This window comes from Euprymna scolopes, chromosome 32 (genome assembly GCF_053919585.1).
Source record: "Euprymna scolopes isolate OS-2025 chromosome 32, ASM5391958v1, whole genome shotgun sequence".
Classification (NCBI taxonomy): Eukaryota; Metazoa; Mollusca; class Cephalopoda; order Sepiida; family Sepiolidae; genus Euprymna; species Euprymna scolopes.
In genome coordinates, this window is record NC_136513.1 from 51,871,442 (window position 1) to 51,888,552 (window position 17,111).

General features: G+C 21.5%; 1 protein-coding gene across 1 annotated transcript in view; it reads left to right on the top strand.

Moving 5' to 3' along the window:
- Positions 1-17,111, top strand: part of LOC145256354 (cap-specific mRNA (nucleoside-2'-O-)-methyltransferase 1-like) — a 121,658-nt gene that overhangs the window by 24,323 nt on the left and 80,224 nt on the right. Inside the window, exon 4 of the mRNA XM_080115172.1 lies at positions 2,084-2,176. Within this exon, the coding sequence (XP_079971298.1) occupies positions 2,084-2,176 (93 nt within the window). The remainder of the gene's footprint in view (positions 1-2,083; positions 2,177-17,111) is intronic.

Consider the following 17,111-nt stretch of genomic DNA (forward strand, 5'->3'; position numbering starts at 1 on the left):
ATACATGAGTGAAATATATATACATGAGTGAAATAATATACATGAGTGAAATATATATACATGAGTGAAATATATATACATGAGTGAAATAATATACATGAGTGAAATATATATACATGAGTGAAATAATATACATGAGTGAAATATATATATACATGAGTGAAATATATATACATGAGTGAAATAATATACATGAGTGAAATAATATACATGAGTGAAATAATATACATGAGTGAAATATATATACATGAGTGAAATATATATACATGAGTGAAATATATATACATGAGTGAAATAATATACATGAGTGAAATATATATACATGAGTGAAATATATATACATGAGTTAAATATATATACATGAGTAAAATATATATACATGAGTGAAATATATATACATGAGTGAAATATATATACATGAGTGAAATATATATACATGAGTGAAATATATATACATGAGTGAAATATATATACATGAGTGAAATAATATACATGAGTGAAATAATATACATGAGTGAAATAATATACATGAGTGAAATATATATACATGAGTGAAATATATATACATGAGTGAAATAATATACATGAGTGAAATATATATACATGAGTGAAATATATATACATGAGTGAAATATATATACATGAGTGAAATAATATACATGAGTGAAATATATATACATGAGTGAAATAATATACATGAGTGAAATATATATACATGAGTGAAATATATATACATGAGTGAAATAATATACATGAGTGAAATAATATACATGAGTGAAATATATATACATGAGTGAAATAATATACATGAGTGAAATATATATACATGAGTGAAATATATATACATGAGTGAAATAATATACATGAGTGAAATATATATACATGAGTGAAATAATATACATGAGTTAAATATATATACATGAGTGAAACATATATACATGAGTGAAACATATATACATGAGTGAAATATATATACATGAGTTAAATATATATACATGAGTGAAATATATATACATGAGTGAAATAATATACATGAGTGAAATATATATACATGAGTGAAATATATATACATGAGTGAAATATATATACTTGAGTTAAATATATATACATGAGTTAAATATATATACATGAGTGAAATATATATACATGAGTGAAATATATATACATGAGTGAAATATATATACATGAGTGAAATATATATACATGAGTGAAATATATATACATGAGTGAAATAATATACTTGAGTGAAATATATATACACGAGTTAAACATATATACATGAGTGAAATATATATACATGAGTGAAATATATATACTTGAGTTAAATATATATACATGAGTGAAACATATATACACGAGTTAAATATATATACACGAGTGAAATATATATACATGAGTGAAACATATATACACGAGTGAAATATATATACATGAGTGAAACATATATACACGAGTTAAATATATATACACGAGTTAAATATATATACACGAGTTAAATATATATACACGAGTTAAATATATATACATGAGTGAAATATATATACTTGAGTTAAATATATGCACATGAGTGAAATCTCTTTATGGTAATTCATATAACTATAAAGAACGGATAACGTTAAAAAATCTAATGCATATTTCGGCTTGCACTTATGTAAGAAAATATAAATGAATAAAAACCTTTAATTTGTACTTGTCATGGTAGGAAGATATCATATTCCAAAAAAATTTTTAATGATGAAAAAGTTTTCATTATTTTGAATATAAGCAAAATCTCTATAGTCGAATCAAATTGTCGCCCTTGAATTTTGACAATATTTAACACGTCGTCCAGCATTTCTCCTATTCAGCTCATTATAATATTTGATTTTCTTGAATAAAAAAAACAAACCTACTTGAACAATTTATGTGATTTTTGGAATATACCATCTTCATTCCGTGATGGGCACATACATGATAAAGACTTTTTTCTGTGTTTTCTTTATTTAAAATTTCATTATAAGTGCAAATTTAAATAAGCAGCAAAAATTCGTTTGAAATAGTTTTGACATTAGGATATTTTATTTTGTTATTCCCTTTAATTTAGGTTTTGACAGAAGAAACTATTCAGTGGCTGCCTTCTTATTACGGTTCAGTTCCATCTCTTGAAGATTTACAAATGTGGAAGAAATTTGGTGAGGTAAGTACTACTGTTGGAATGATTAATCAAAATCGAAAGAACTGGAACTTTTTGTGGTATCGTAATTGGGAATATTTTAGCCTGTTTTCCGATGCCAAAAATGATTCTTTTATTTATTTCTTTTGTCTTCCATTAGGCACTATGATAAGATGATAAATATTTATTGATTTTAATCTACCGGTAACATTAAAATCTACAGATTACCCTCAACCCGATTGTGTATTTTTATGTTTGCATATATTAACTGGGTTTTTACCATAATGCGAATAAAAAAAAAAAAGCAACAACTCTGTAGCTGAATATTTAGAGTTTATAAAGGAATTGGTAATCCTATCAGAATCTGAAATTTAGACCAGAATCGGTAATTGTAAAAAATATTGGAATTGTCCCATTCCTAATAAGTACAAAGCATGTATCTTATATCTGTACTAGTGGTGGGACGATTAATCGGAATCGTTAATCGTAAAAATCGTGTATTTTGGGAGGTATCGGAATTGGAATCGCATCGTTAAAAAATACCTTAATTTTCCGATTCCTTCATTACGATTCTTTTAGTCTGATGTTGAAAAAAGGAAAAAAATTTCCTGATATTTCTAACCGAAAGAGAGAAATGTAGCATGTTATAAAAAGAAACCAAAGAAATTCATTATTAACAGGGCAATGCTTAGTGCCCCCTCCCTTACAAGGTTCATTCATTCAGATTTATTGTAATCAAAACTACAAAAGAGTTAACTTGAAAAGAAGTATGCAGGGCTCTACATTGCGAGTAAAAATTAAAAAATAAACGCTTATCTTTTTGGCGACTGTATCTTATATCTGTACATATATAAAAGTAACCTTGTTCGTCTGAAACATATGTTGCGCAGTTGATGTTTTTGTCAGAAAACCTCATGCACTTTGTTTTTGTATGAAATATAAAAACATTTATTTGCTATTTCTTTCGCACTGTCTCATAATGCGTGCGCCTAGCTAGAGATAATCGAGCACCGGAAGATGGGTGGATAGAGCTGCGCTTGTGTGATGCTGATTTTGCTGGCTGACTTTGTCTTCTGTATTCTTTTTCCTTTTTCTCTGAGCTATATATGTGACCTGCTATTTTGCAGCTGCGCTCACCTCCGACAGGTGTGGGCATCAAATAATTGACCTTTTACCACTGATGATCTCAATCTAACAACCTTGACCCTATCGTTCAGTGCGTTTGCTACCGACTGTAATGTGTGCCTTAGTGTGTGTGTGTGCACCTCAACACGCAACATGTCTATCTGTGTGCAGAACGATCTTTACCAAGCTACTCTGTCAATTTTTGGTCTATAGACTTAAAACTTGATATATAGGTTATTTGGAATCGTGGAACAAGTTTGCTTTGATTTTTAGCCGGTAAAAATAGGTGCTAAGGGGTCAAAATTAAAGAAAATTAGAACTAGAAAGTCCTAAGTTGAGTAAACATGTTACTTCTATGCATGCGCAAATATACATTCATACATTAAAGCTGGTTAATTTTTAAAGTTACGAAATCCATCTGTTGTTAGCTGAAATGATAATAAATAACACTGGAATGTTAAATGTTTTAGTTTCAATTCTAGCTGATGGCACCCAACTCATATTTTTTAAAAAAACTTTTAAAATCACTACTGTGTACAATGTAATAATCATTAAACTATTTACTATTATATATTGGGTACAATATAATAATCAATAAACTATTTGTTACTATATATTAGGTACAATATAATAATCAATAAACTATTTGCTATTATATATTGGGTACAATATAATAATCAATAAACTATTTGCTATTATATATTAGGTACAATATAATAATCAATAAACTATTTGCTATTATATATTAGGAACAATATAATAATCAATAAACTATTTGCTATTATATATTGGGTACAATATAATAATCAATAAACTATTTGCTATTATATATTAGGTACGATATAATAATCAATAAACTATTTACTATTATATATTAGGTACAATATAATAATCAATAAACTATTTGCTATTATATATTAGGTACAATATAATAATCAATAAACTATTTGCTATTATATATTGGGTACGATATAATAATCAATAAACTATTTGTTACTATATATTAGGTACAATGTAATAATCAATAAACTATTTGCTATTATATATTAGGTACAATATAATAATCAATAAACTATTTGCTATTATATATTAGGTACAATATAATAATCAATAAACTATTTACTATTATATATTAGGTACAATATAATAATCAATAAACTATTTGCTATTATATATTAGGTACAATATAATAATTAATAAACTATTTGCTATTATATATTAGGTACGATATAATAATCAATAAACTATTTACTATTATATATTAGGTACAATAAAATAATCAATAAACTATTTGCTATTATATATTGGGTACGATATAATAATAAACTATTTGCTACTATATATTGGGTACGATATAATAATAAACTATTTGCTACTATATATTGGGTACGATATAATAATCAATAAACTATTTGCTATTATATATTAGGTACAATATAATAATCAATAAACTATTTGCTATTATATATTGGGTACGATATAATAATCAATAAACTATTTGCTATTATATATTGGGTACAATGTAATAATCAATAAACTATTTGCTACTATATATTGGGTACAATATAATAATCAATAAACTATTTGCTATTATATATTGGGTACAATGTAATAATCAATAAACTATTTGCTATTATATATTGGGTAAAATGTAATAATCAATAAACTATTTCCTATTATATATTGGGTACAATGTAATAATCAATAAACTATTTGCTATTATATATTGGGTACAATATAATAATCAATAAACTATTTGCTATTATATATTGGGTACAATATAATAATCAATAAACTATTTGCTATTATATATTGGGTACGATATAATAATCAATAAACTATTTGCTATTATATATTGGGTACGATATAATAATAAACTATTTGCTATTATATATTGGGTACAATATAATAATCAATAAACTATTTGCTATTATATATTAGGTACAATGTAATAATCAATAAACTATTTGCTATTATATATTGGGTACAATGTAATAATCAATAAACTATTTGCTATTATATATTAGGTACAATGTAATAATCAATAAACTATTTGTTATTATATATTGGGTACAATATAATAATCAATAAACTATTTGCTATTATATATTGGGTACAATATAATAATAAACTATTTGCTATTATATATTGGGTACGATATAATAATAAACTATTTGCTATTATATATTAGGTACGATGTAATAATCAATAAACTATTTGCTATTATATATTGGGTACAATGTAATAATCAATAAACTATTTGCTATTATATATTGGGTACAATGTAATAATCAATAAACTATTTGCTATTATATATTGGGTACAATGTAATAATCAATAAACTATTTGCTATTATATATTGGGTACGATATAATAATCAATAAACTATTTGCTATTATATATTGGGTACGATATAATAATAAACTATTTGCTATTATATATTGGGTACAATATAATAATCAATAAACTATTTGCTATTATATATTAGGTACAATGTAATAATCAATAAACTATTTGCTATTATATATTGGGTACAATGTAATAATCAATAAACTATTTGCTATTATATATTGGGTACGATATAATAATCAATAAACTATTTGCTATTATATATTGGGTACAATGTAATAATCAATAAACTATTTGCTATTATATATTGGGTACAATGTAATAATCAATAAACTATTTGCTATTATATATTGGGTACAATATAATAATCAATAAACTATTTGCTATTATATATTGGGTACAATGTAATAATCAATAAACTATTTGCTATTATATATTGGGTACAATATAATAATCAATAAACTATTTGCTATTATATATTAGGTACAATGTAATAATCAATAAACTATTTGCTATTATATATTAGGTACAATATAATAATCAATAAACTATTTGCTATTATAGATTAGGTACAATATAATAATCAATAAACTATTTGCTATTATATATTAGGTACAATGTAATAATCAATAAACTATTTGCTATTATATATTGGGTACAATGTAATAATCAATAAACTATTTGCTATTATATATTGGGTACAATATAATAATTAATAAACTATTTGCTATTATATATTAGGTACAATGTAATAATCAATAAACTATTTGCTATTATATATTGGGTACGATATAATAATCAATAAACTATTTGCTATTATATATTGGGTACGATATAATAATCAATAAACTATTTGCTATTATATATTGGGTACGATATAATAATCAATAAACTATTTGCTATTATATATTGGGTACGATATAATAATCAATAAACTATTTGCTATTATATATTGGGTACAATGTAATAATCAATAAACTATTTGCTATTATATATTGGGTACAATATAATAATCAATAAACTATTTGCTATTATATATTGGGTACGATATAATAATCAATAAACTATTTGCTATTATATATTGGGTACGATATAATAATAAACTATTTGCTATTATATATTGGGTACGATATAATAATCAATAAACTATTTGCTATTATATATTAGGTACAATGTAATAATCAATAAACTATTTGCTATTATATATTGGGTACAATGTAATAATCAATAAACTATTTGCTATTATATATTGGGTACAATGTAATAATCAATAAACTATTTGCTATTATATATTGGGTACAATATAATAATCAATAAACTATTTGCTATTATATATTGGGTACGATATAATAATAAACTATTTGCTATTATATATTGGGTACGATATAATAATAAACTATTTGCTATTATATATTAGGTACGATGTAATAATCAATAAACTATTTGCTATTATATATTGGGTACAATGTAATAATCAATAAACTATTTGCTATTATATATTGGGTACAATGTAATAATCAATAAACTATTTGCTATTATATATTGGGTACAATGTAATAATCAATAAACTATTTGCTATTATATATTGGGTACGATATAATAATCAATAAACTATTTGCTATTATATATTGGGTACGATATAATAATAAACTATTTGCTATTATATATTGGGTACAATATAATAATCAATAAACTATTTGCTATTATATATTAGGTACAATGTAATAATCAATAAACTATTTGCTATTATATATTGGGTACAATGTAATAATCAATAAACTATTTGCTATTATATATTGGGTACGATATAATAATCAATAAACTATTTGCTATTATATATTGGGTACAATGTAATAATACATAAACTATTTGCTATTATATATTGGGTACAATGTAATAATCAATAAACTATTTGCTATTATATATTGGGTACAATATAATAATCAATAAACTATTTGCTATTATATATTGGGTACAATGTAATAATCAATAAACTATTTGCTATTATATATTGGGTACAATATAATAATCAATAAACTATTTGCTATTATATATTAGGTACAATGTAATAATCAATAAACTATTTGCTATTATATATTAGGTACAATATAATAATCAATAAACTATTTGCTATTATATATTAGGTACAATGTAATAATCAATAAACTATTTGCTATTATATATTGGGTACAATGTAATAATCAATAAACTATTTGCTATTATATATTGGGTACAATATAATAATCAATAAACTATTTGCTATTATATATTAGGTACAATGTAATAATCAATAAACTATTTGCTATTATATATTGGGTACAATGTAATAATCAATAAACTATTTGCTATTATATATTGGGTACGATATAATAATCAATAAACTATTCGCTATTATATATTGGGTACGATATAATAATCAATAAACTATTTGCTATTATATATTGGGTACAATATAATAATCAATAAACTATTTGCTATTATATATTGGGTACAATGTAATAATCAATAAACTATTTGCTATTATATATTGGGTACAATGTAATAATCAATAAACTATTTGCTATTATATATTGGGTACAATATAATAATCAATAAACTATTTGCTATTATATATTGGGTACAATGTAATAATCAATAAACTATTTGCTATTATATATTGGGTACAATATAATAATCAATAAACTATTTGCTATTATATATTGGGTACGATATAATAATCAATAAACTATTTGCTATTATATATTGGGTACAATATAATAATCAATAAACTATTTGCTATTATATATTGGGTACAATGTAATAATCAATAAACTATTTGCTATTATATATTGGGTACAATGTAATAATCAATAAACTATTTGCTATTATATATTGGGTACAATATAATAATCAATAAACTATTTGCTATTATATATTGGGTACAATGTAATAATCAATAAACTATTTGCTATTATATATTGGGTACAATGTAATAATCAATAAACTATTTGCTATTATATATTGGGTACAATGTAATAATCAATAAACTATTTGCTATTATATATTGGGTACAATATAATAATCAATAAACTATTTGCTATTATATATTGGGTACAATATAATAATCAATAAACTATTTGCTATTATATATTAGGTACAATGTAATAATCAATAAACTATTTGCTATTATATATTGGGTACAATGTAATAATCAATAAACTATTTGCTATTATATATTGGGTACGATATAATAATCAATAAACTATTTGCTACTATATATTGGGTACAATGTAATAATCAATAAACTATTTGCTATTATATATTGGGTACAATGTAATAATCAATAAACTATTTGCTATTATATATTGGGTACGATATAATAATCAATAAACTATTTGCTATTATATATTGGGTACGATATAATAATCAATAAACTATTTGCTATTATATATTGGGTACAATATAATAATCAATAAACTATTTGCTATTATATATTGGGTACACTGTAATAATCAATAAACTATTTGCTATTATATATTGGGTACAATGTAATAATCAATAAACTATTTGCTATTATATATTGGGTACAATATAATAATCAATAAACTATTTGCTATTATATATTGGGTACAATGTAATAATCAATAAACTATTTGCTATAATATATTGGGTACAATGTAATAATCAATAAACTATTTCCTATTATATATTGGGTACAATGTAATAATCAATAAACTATTTGCTATTATATATTGGGTACAATATAATAATCAATAAACTATTTGCTATTATATATTGGGTACGATATAATAATCAATAAACTATTTGCTATTATATATTGGGTACGATATAATAATAAACTATTTGCTATTATATATTGGGTACAATATAATAATCAATAAACTATTTGCTATTATATATTAGGTACAATGTAATAATCAATAAACTATTTGCTATTATATATTGGGTACAATGTAATAATCAATAAACTATTTGCTATTATATATTGGGTACAATGTAATAATCAATAAACTATTTGCTATTATATATTGGGTACAATATAATAATCAATAAACTATTTGCTATTATATATTGGGTACGATATAATAATAAACTATTTGCTATTATATATTGGGTACGATATAATAATAAACTATTTGCTATTATATATTAGGTACGATGTAATAATCAATAAACTATTTGCTATTATATATTGGGTACAATGTAATAATCAATAAACTATTTGCTATTATATATTGGGTACAATGTAATAATCAATAAACTATTTGCTATTATATATTGGGTACAATGTAATAATCAATAAACTATTTGCTATTATATATTGGGTACGATATAATAATCAATAAACTATTTGCTATTATATATTGGGTACGATATAATAATAAACTATTTGCTATTATATATTGGGTACAATATAATAATCAATAAACTATTTGCTATTATATATTAGGTACAATATAATAATCAATAAACTATTTGCTATTATATATTAGGAACAATATAATAATCAATAAACTATTTGCTATTATATATTGGGTACAATATAATAATCAATAAACTATTTGCTATTATATATTAGGTACGATATAATAATCAATAAACTATTTACTATTATATATTAGGTACAATATAATAATCAATAAACTATTTGCTATTATATATTAGGTACAATATAATAATCAATAAACTATTTGCTATTATATATTGGGTACGATATAATAATCAATAAACTATTTGTTACTATATATTAGGTACAATGTAATAATCAATAAACTATTTGCTATTATATATTAGGTACAATATAATAATCAATAAACTATTTGCTATTATATATTAGGTACAATATAATAATCAATAAACTATTTACTATTATATATTAGGTACAATATAATAATCAATAAACTATTTGCTATTATATATTAGGTACAATATAATAATTAATAAACTATTTGCTATTATATATTAGGTACGATATAATAATCAATAAACTATTTACTATTATATATTAGGTACAATAAAATAATCAATAAACTATTTGCTATTATATATTGGGTACGATATAATAATAAACTATTTGCTACTATATATTGGGTACGATATAATAATAAACTATTTGCTACTATATATTGGGTACGATATAATAATCAATAAACTATTTGCTATTATATATTAGGTACAATATAATAATCAATAAACTATTTGCTATTATATATTGGGTACGATATAATAATCAATAAACTATTTGCTATTATATATTGGGTACAATGTAATAATCAATAAACTATTTGCTACTATATATTGGGTACAATATAATAATCAATAAACTATTTGCTATTATATATTGGGTACAATGTAATAATCAATAAACTATTTGCTATTATATATTGGGTACAATGTAATAATCAATAAACTATTTCCTATTATATATTGGGTACAATGTAATAATCAATAAACTATTTGCTATTATATATTGGGTACAATATAATAATCAATAAACTATTTGCTATTATATATTGGGTACAATATAATAATCAATAAACTATTTGCTATTATATATTGGGTACGATATAATAATCAATAAACTATTTGCTATTATATATTGGGTACGATATAATAATAAACTATTTGCTATTATATATTGGGTACAATATAATAATCAATAAACTATTTGCTATTATATATTAGGTACAATGTAATAATCAATAAACTATTTGCTATTATATATTGGGTACAATGTAATAATCAATAAACTATTTGCTATTATATATTAGGTACAATGTAATAATCAATAAACTATTTGTTATTATATATTGGGTACAATATAATAATCAATAAACTATTTGCTATTATATATTGGGTACAATATAATAATAAACTATTTGCTATTATATATTGGGTACGATATAATAATAAACTATTTGCTATTATATATTAGGTACGATGTAATAATCAATAAACTATTTGCTATTATATATTGGGTACAATGTAATAATCAATAAACTATTTGCTATTATATATTGGGTACAATGTAATAATCAATAAACTATTTGCTATTATATATTGGGTACAATGTAATAATCAATAAACTATTTGCTATTATATATTGGGTACGATATAATAATCAATAAACTATTTGCTATTATATATTGGGTACGATATAATAATAAACTATTTGCTATTATATATTGGGTACAATATAATAATCAATAAACTATTTGCTATTATATATTAGGTACAATGTAATAATCAATAAACTATTTGCTATTATATATTGGGTACAATGTAATAATCAATAAACTATTTGCTATTATATATTGGGTACGATATAATAATCAATAAACTATTTGCTATTATATATTGGGTACAATGTAATAATCAATAAACTATTTGCTATTATATATTGGGTACAATGTAATAATCAATAAACTATTTGCTATTATATATTGGGTACAATATAATAATCAATAAACTATTTGCTATTATATATTGGGTACAATGTAATAATCAATAAACTATTTGCTATTATATATTGGGTACAATATAATAATCAATAAACTATTTGCTATTATATATTAGGTACAATGTAATAATCAATAAACTATTTGCTATTATATATTAGGTACAATATAATAATCAATAAACTATTTGCTATTATAGATTAGGTACAATATAATAATCAATAAACTATTTGCTATTATATATTAGGTACAATGTAATAATCAATAAACTATTTGCTATTATATATTGGGTACAATGTAATAATCAATAAACTATTTGCTATTATATATTGGGTACAATATAATAATTAATAAACTATTTGCTATTATATATTAGGTACAATGTAATAATCAATAAACTATTTGCTATTATATATTGGGTACGATATAATAATCAATAAACTATTTGCTATTATATATTGGGTACGATATAATAATCAATAAACTATTTGCTATTATATATTGGGTACGATATAATAATCAATAAACTATTTGCTATTATATATTGGGTACGATATAATAATCAATAAACTATTTGCTATTATATATTGGGTACAATGTAATAATCAATAAACTATTTGCTATTATATATTGGGTACAATATAATAATCAATAAACTATTTGCTATTATATATTGGGTACGATATAATAATCAATAAACTATTTGCTATTATATATTGGGTACGATATAATAATAAACTATTTGCTATTATATATTGGGTACGATATAATAATCAATAAACTATTTGCTATTATATATTAGGTACAATGTAATAATCAATAAACTATTTGCTATTATATATTGGGTACAATGTAATAATCAATAAACTATTTGCTATTATATATTGGGTACAATGTAATAATCAATAAACTATTTGCTATTATATATTGGGTACAATATAATAATCAATAAACTATTTGCTATTATATATTGGGTACGATATAATAATAAACTATTTGCTATTATATATTGGGTACGATATAATAATAAACTATTTGCTATTATATATTAGGTACGATGTAATAATCAATAAACTATTTGCTATTATATATTGGGTACAATGTAATAATCAATAAACTATTTGCTATTATATATTGGGTACAATGTAATAATCAATAAACTATTTGCTATTATATATTGGGTACAATGTAATAATCAATAAACTATTTGCTATTATATATTGGGTACGATATAATAATCAATAAACTATTTGCTATTATATATTGGGTACGATATAATAATAAACTATTTGCTATTATATATTGGGTACAATATAATAATCAATAAACTATTTGCTATTATATATTAGGTACAATGTAATAATCAATAAACTATTTGCTATTATATATTGGGTACAATGTAATAATCAATAAACTATTTGCTATTATATATTGGGTACGATATAATAATCAATAAACTATTTGCTATTATATATTGGGTACAATGTAATAATACATAAACTATTTGCTATTATATATTGGGTACAATGTAATAATCAATAAACTATTTGCTATTATATATTGGGTACAATATAATAATCAATAAACTATTTGCTATTATATATTGGGTACAATGTAATAATCAATAAACTATTTGCTATTATATATTGGGTACAATATAATAATCAATAAACTATTTGCTATTATATATTAGGTACAATGTAATAATCAATAAACTATTTGCTATTATATATTAGGTACAATATAATAATCAATAAACTATTTGCTATTATATATTAGGTACAATGTAATAATCAATAAACTATTTGCTATTATATATTGGGTACAATGTAATAATCAATAAACTATTTGCTATTATATATTGGGTACAATATAATAATCAATAAACTATTTGCTATTATATATTAGGTACAATGTAATAATCAATAAACTATTTGCTATTATATATTGGGTACAATGTAATAATCAATAAACTATTTGCTATTATATATTGGGTACGATATAATAATCAATAAACTATTCGCTATTATATATTGGGTACGATATAATAATCAATAAACTATTTGCTATTATATATTGGGTACAATATAATAATCAATAAACTATTTGCTATTATATATTGGGTACAATGTAATAATCAATAAACTATTTGCTATTATATATTGGGTACAATGTAATAATCAATAAACTATTTGCTATTATATATTGGGTACAATATAATAATCAATAAACTATTTGCTATTATATATTGGGTACAATGTAATAATCAATAAACTATTTGCTATTATATATTGGGTACAATATAATAATCAATAAACTATTTGCTATTATATATTGGGTACGATATAATAATCAATAAACTATTTGCTATTATATATTGGGTACAATATAATAATCAATAAACTATTTGCTATTATATATTGGGTACAATGTAATAATCAATAAACTATTTGCTATTATATATTGGGTACAATGTAATAATCAATAAACTATTTGCTATTATATATTGGGTACAATATAATAATCAATAAACTATTTGCTATTATATATTGGGTACAATGTAATAATCAATAAACTATTTGCTATTATATATTGGGTACAATGTAATAATCAATAAACTATTTGCTATTATATATTGGGTACAATGTAATAATCAATAAACTATTTGCTATTATATATTGGGTACAATATAATAATCAATAAACTATTTGCTATTATATATTGGGTACAATATAATAATCAATAAACTATTTGCTATTATATATTAGGTACAATGTAATAATCAATAAACTATTTGCTATTATATATTGGGTACAATGTAATAATCAATAAACTATTTGCTATTATATATTGGGTACGATATAATAATCAATAAACTATTTGCTACTATATATTGGGTACAATGTAATAATCAATAAACTATTTGCTATTATATATTGGGTACAATGTAATAATCAATAAACTATTTGCTATTATATATTGGGTACGATATAATAATCAATAAACTATTTGCTATTATATATTGGGTACGATATAATAATCAATAAACTATTTGCTATTATATATTGGGTACAATATAATAATCAATAAACTATTTGCTATTATATATTGGGTACACTGTAATAATCAATAAACTATTTGCTATTATATATTGGGTACAATGTAATAATCAATAAACTATTTGCTATTATATATTGGGTACAATATAATAATCAATAAACTATTTGCTATTATATATTGGGTACAATGTAATAATCAATAAACTATTTGCTATAATATATTGGGTACAATGTAATAATCAATAAACTATTTCCTATTATATATTGGGTACAATGTAATAATCAATAAACTATTTGCTATTATATATTGGGTACAATATAATAATCAATAAACTATTTGCTATTATATATTGGGTACGATATAATAATCAATAAACTATTTGCTATTATATATTGGGTACGATATAATAATAAACTATTTGCTATTATATATTGGGTACAATATAATAATCAATAAACTATTTGCTATTATATATTAGGTACAATGTAATAATCAATAAACTATTTGCTATTATATATTGGGTACAATGTAATAATCAATAAACTATTTGCTATTATATATTGGGTACAATGTAATAATCAATAAACTATTTGCTATTATATATTGGGTACAATATAATAATCAATAAACTATTTGCTATTATATATTGGGTACGATATAATAATAAACTATTTGCTATTATATATTGGGTACGATATAATAATAAACTATTTGCTATTATATATTAGGTACGATGTAATAATCAATAAACTATTTGCTATTATATATTGGGTACAATGTAATAATCAATAAACTATTTGCTATTATATATTGGGTACAATGTAATAATCAATAAACTATTTGCTATTATATATTGGGTACAATGTAATAATCAATAAACTATTTGCTATTATATATTGGGTACGATATAATAATCAATAAACTATTTGCTATTATATATTGGGTACGATATAATAATAAACTATTTGCTATTATATATTGGGTACAATATAATAATCAATAAACTATTTGCTATTATATATTAGGTACAATGTAATAATCAATAAACTATTTGCTATTATATATTGGGTACAATGTAATAATCAATAAACTATTTGCTATTATATATTGGGTACGATATATTAATCAATAAACTATTTGCTATTATATATTGGGTACAATGTAATAATCAATAAACTATTTGCTATTATATATTGGGTACAATGTAATAATCAATAAACTATTTGCTATTATATATTGGGTACAATATAATAATCAATAAACTATTTGCTATTATATATTGGGTACAATGTAATAATCAATAAACTATTTGCTATTATATATTGGGTACAATATAATAATCAATAAACTATTTGCTATTATATATTAGGTACAATGTAATAATCAATAAACTATTTGCTATTATATATTAGGTACAATATAATAATCAATAAACTATTTGCTATTATATATTAGGTACAATGTAATAATCAATAAACTATTTGCTATTATATATTGGGTACAATGTAATAATCAATAAACTATTTGCTATTATATATTGGGTACAATATAATAATCAATAAACTATTTGCTATTATATATTAGGTACAATGTAATAATCAATAAACTATTTGCTATTATATATTGGGTACAATGTAATAATCAATAAACTATTTGCTATTATATATTGGGTACGATATAATAATCAATAAACTATTTGCTACTATATATTGGGTACAATGTAATAATCAATAAAGTATTTGCTATTATATATTGGGTACAATGTAATAATCAATAAACTATTTGCTATTATATATTGGGTACGATATAATAATCAATAAACTATTTGCTATTATATATTGGGTACGATATAATAATCAATAAACTATTTGCTATTATATATTGGGTACAATATAATAATCAATAAACTATTTGCTATTATATATTGGGTACAATGTAATAATCAATAAACTATTTGCTATTATATA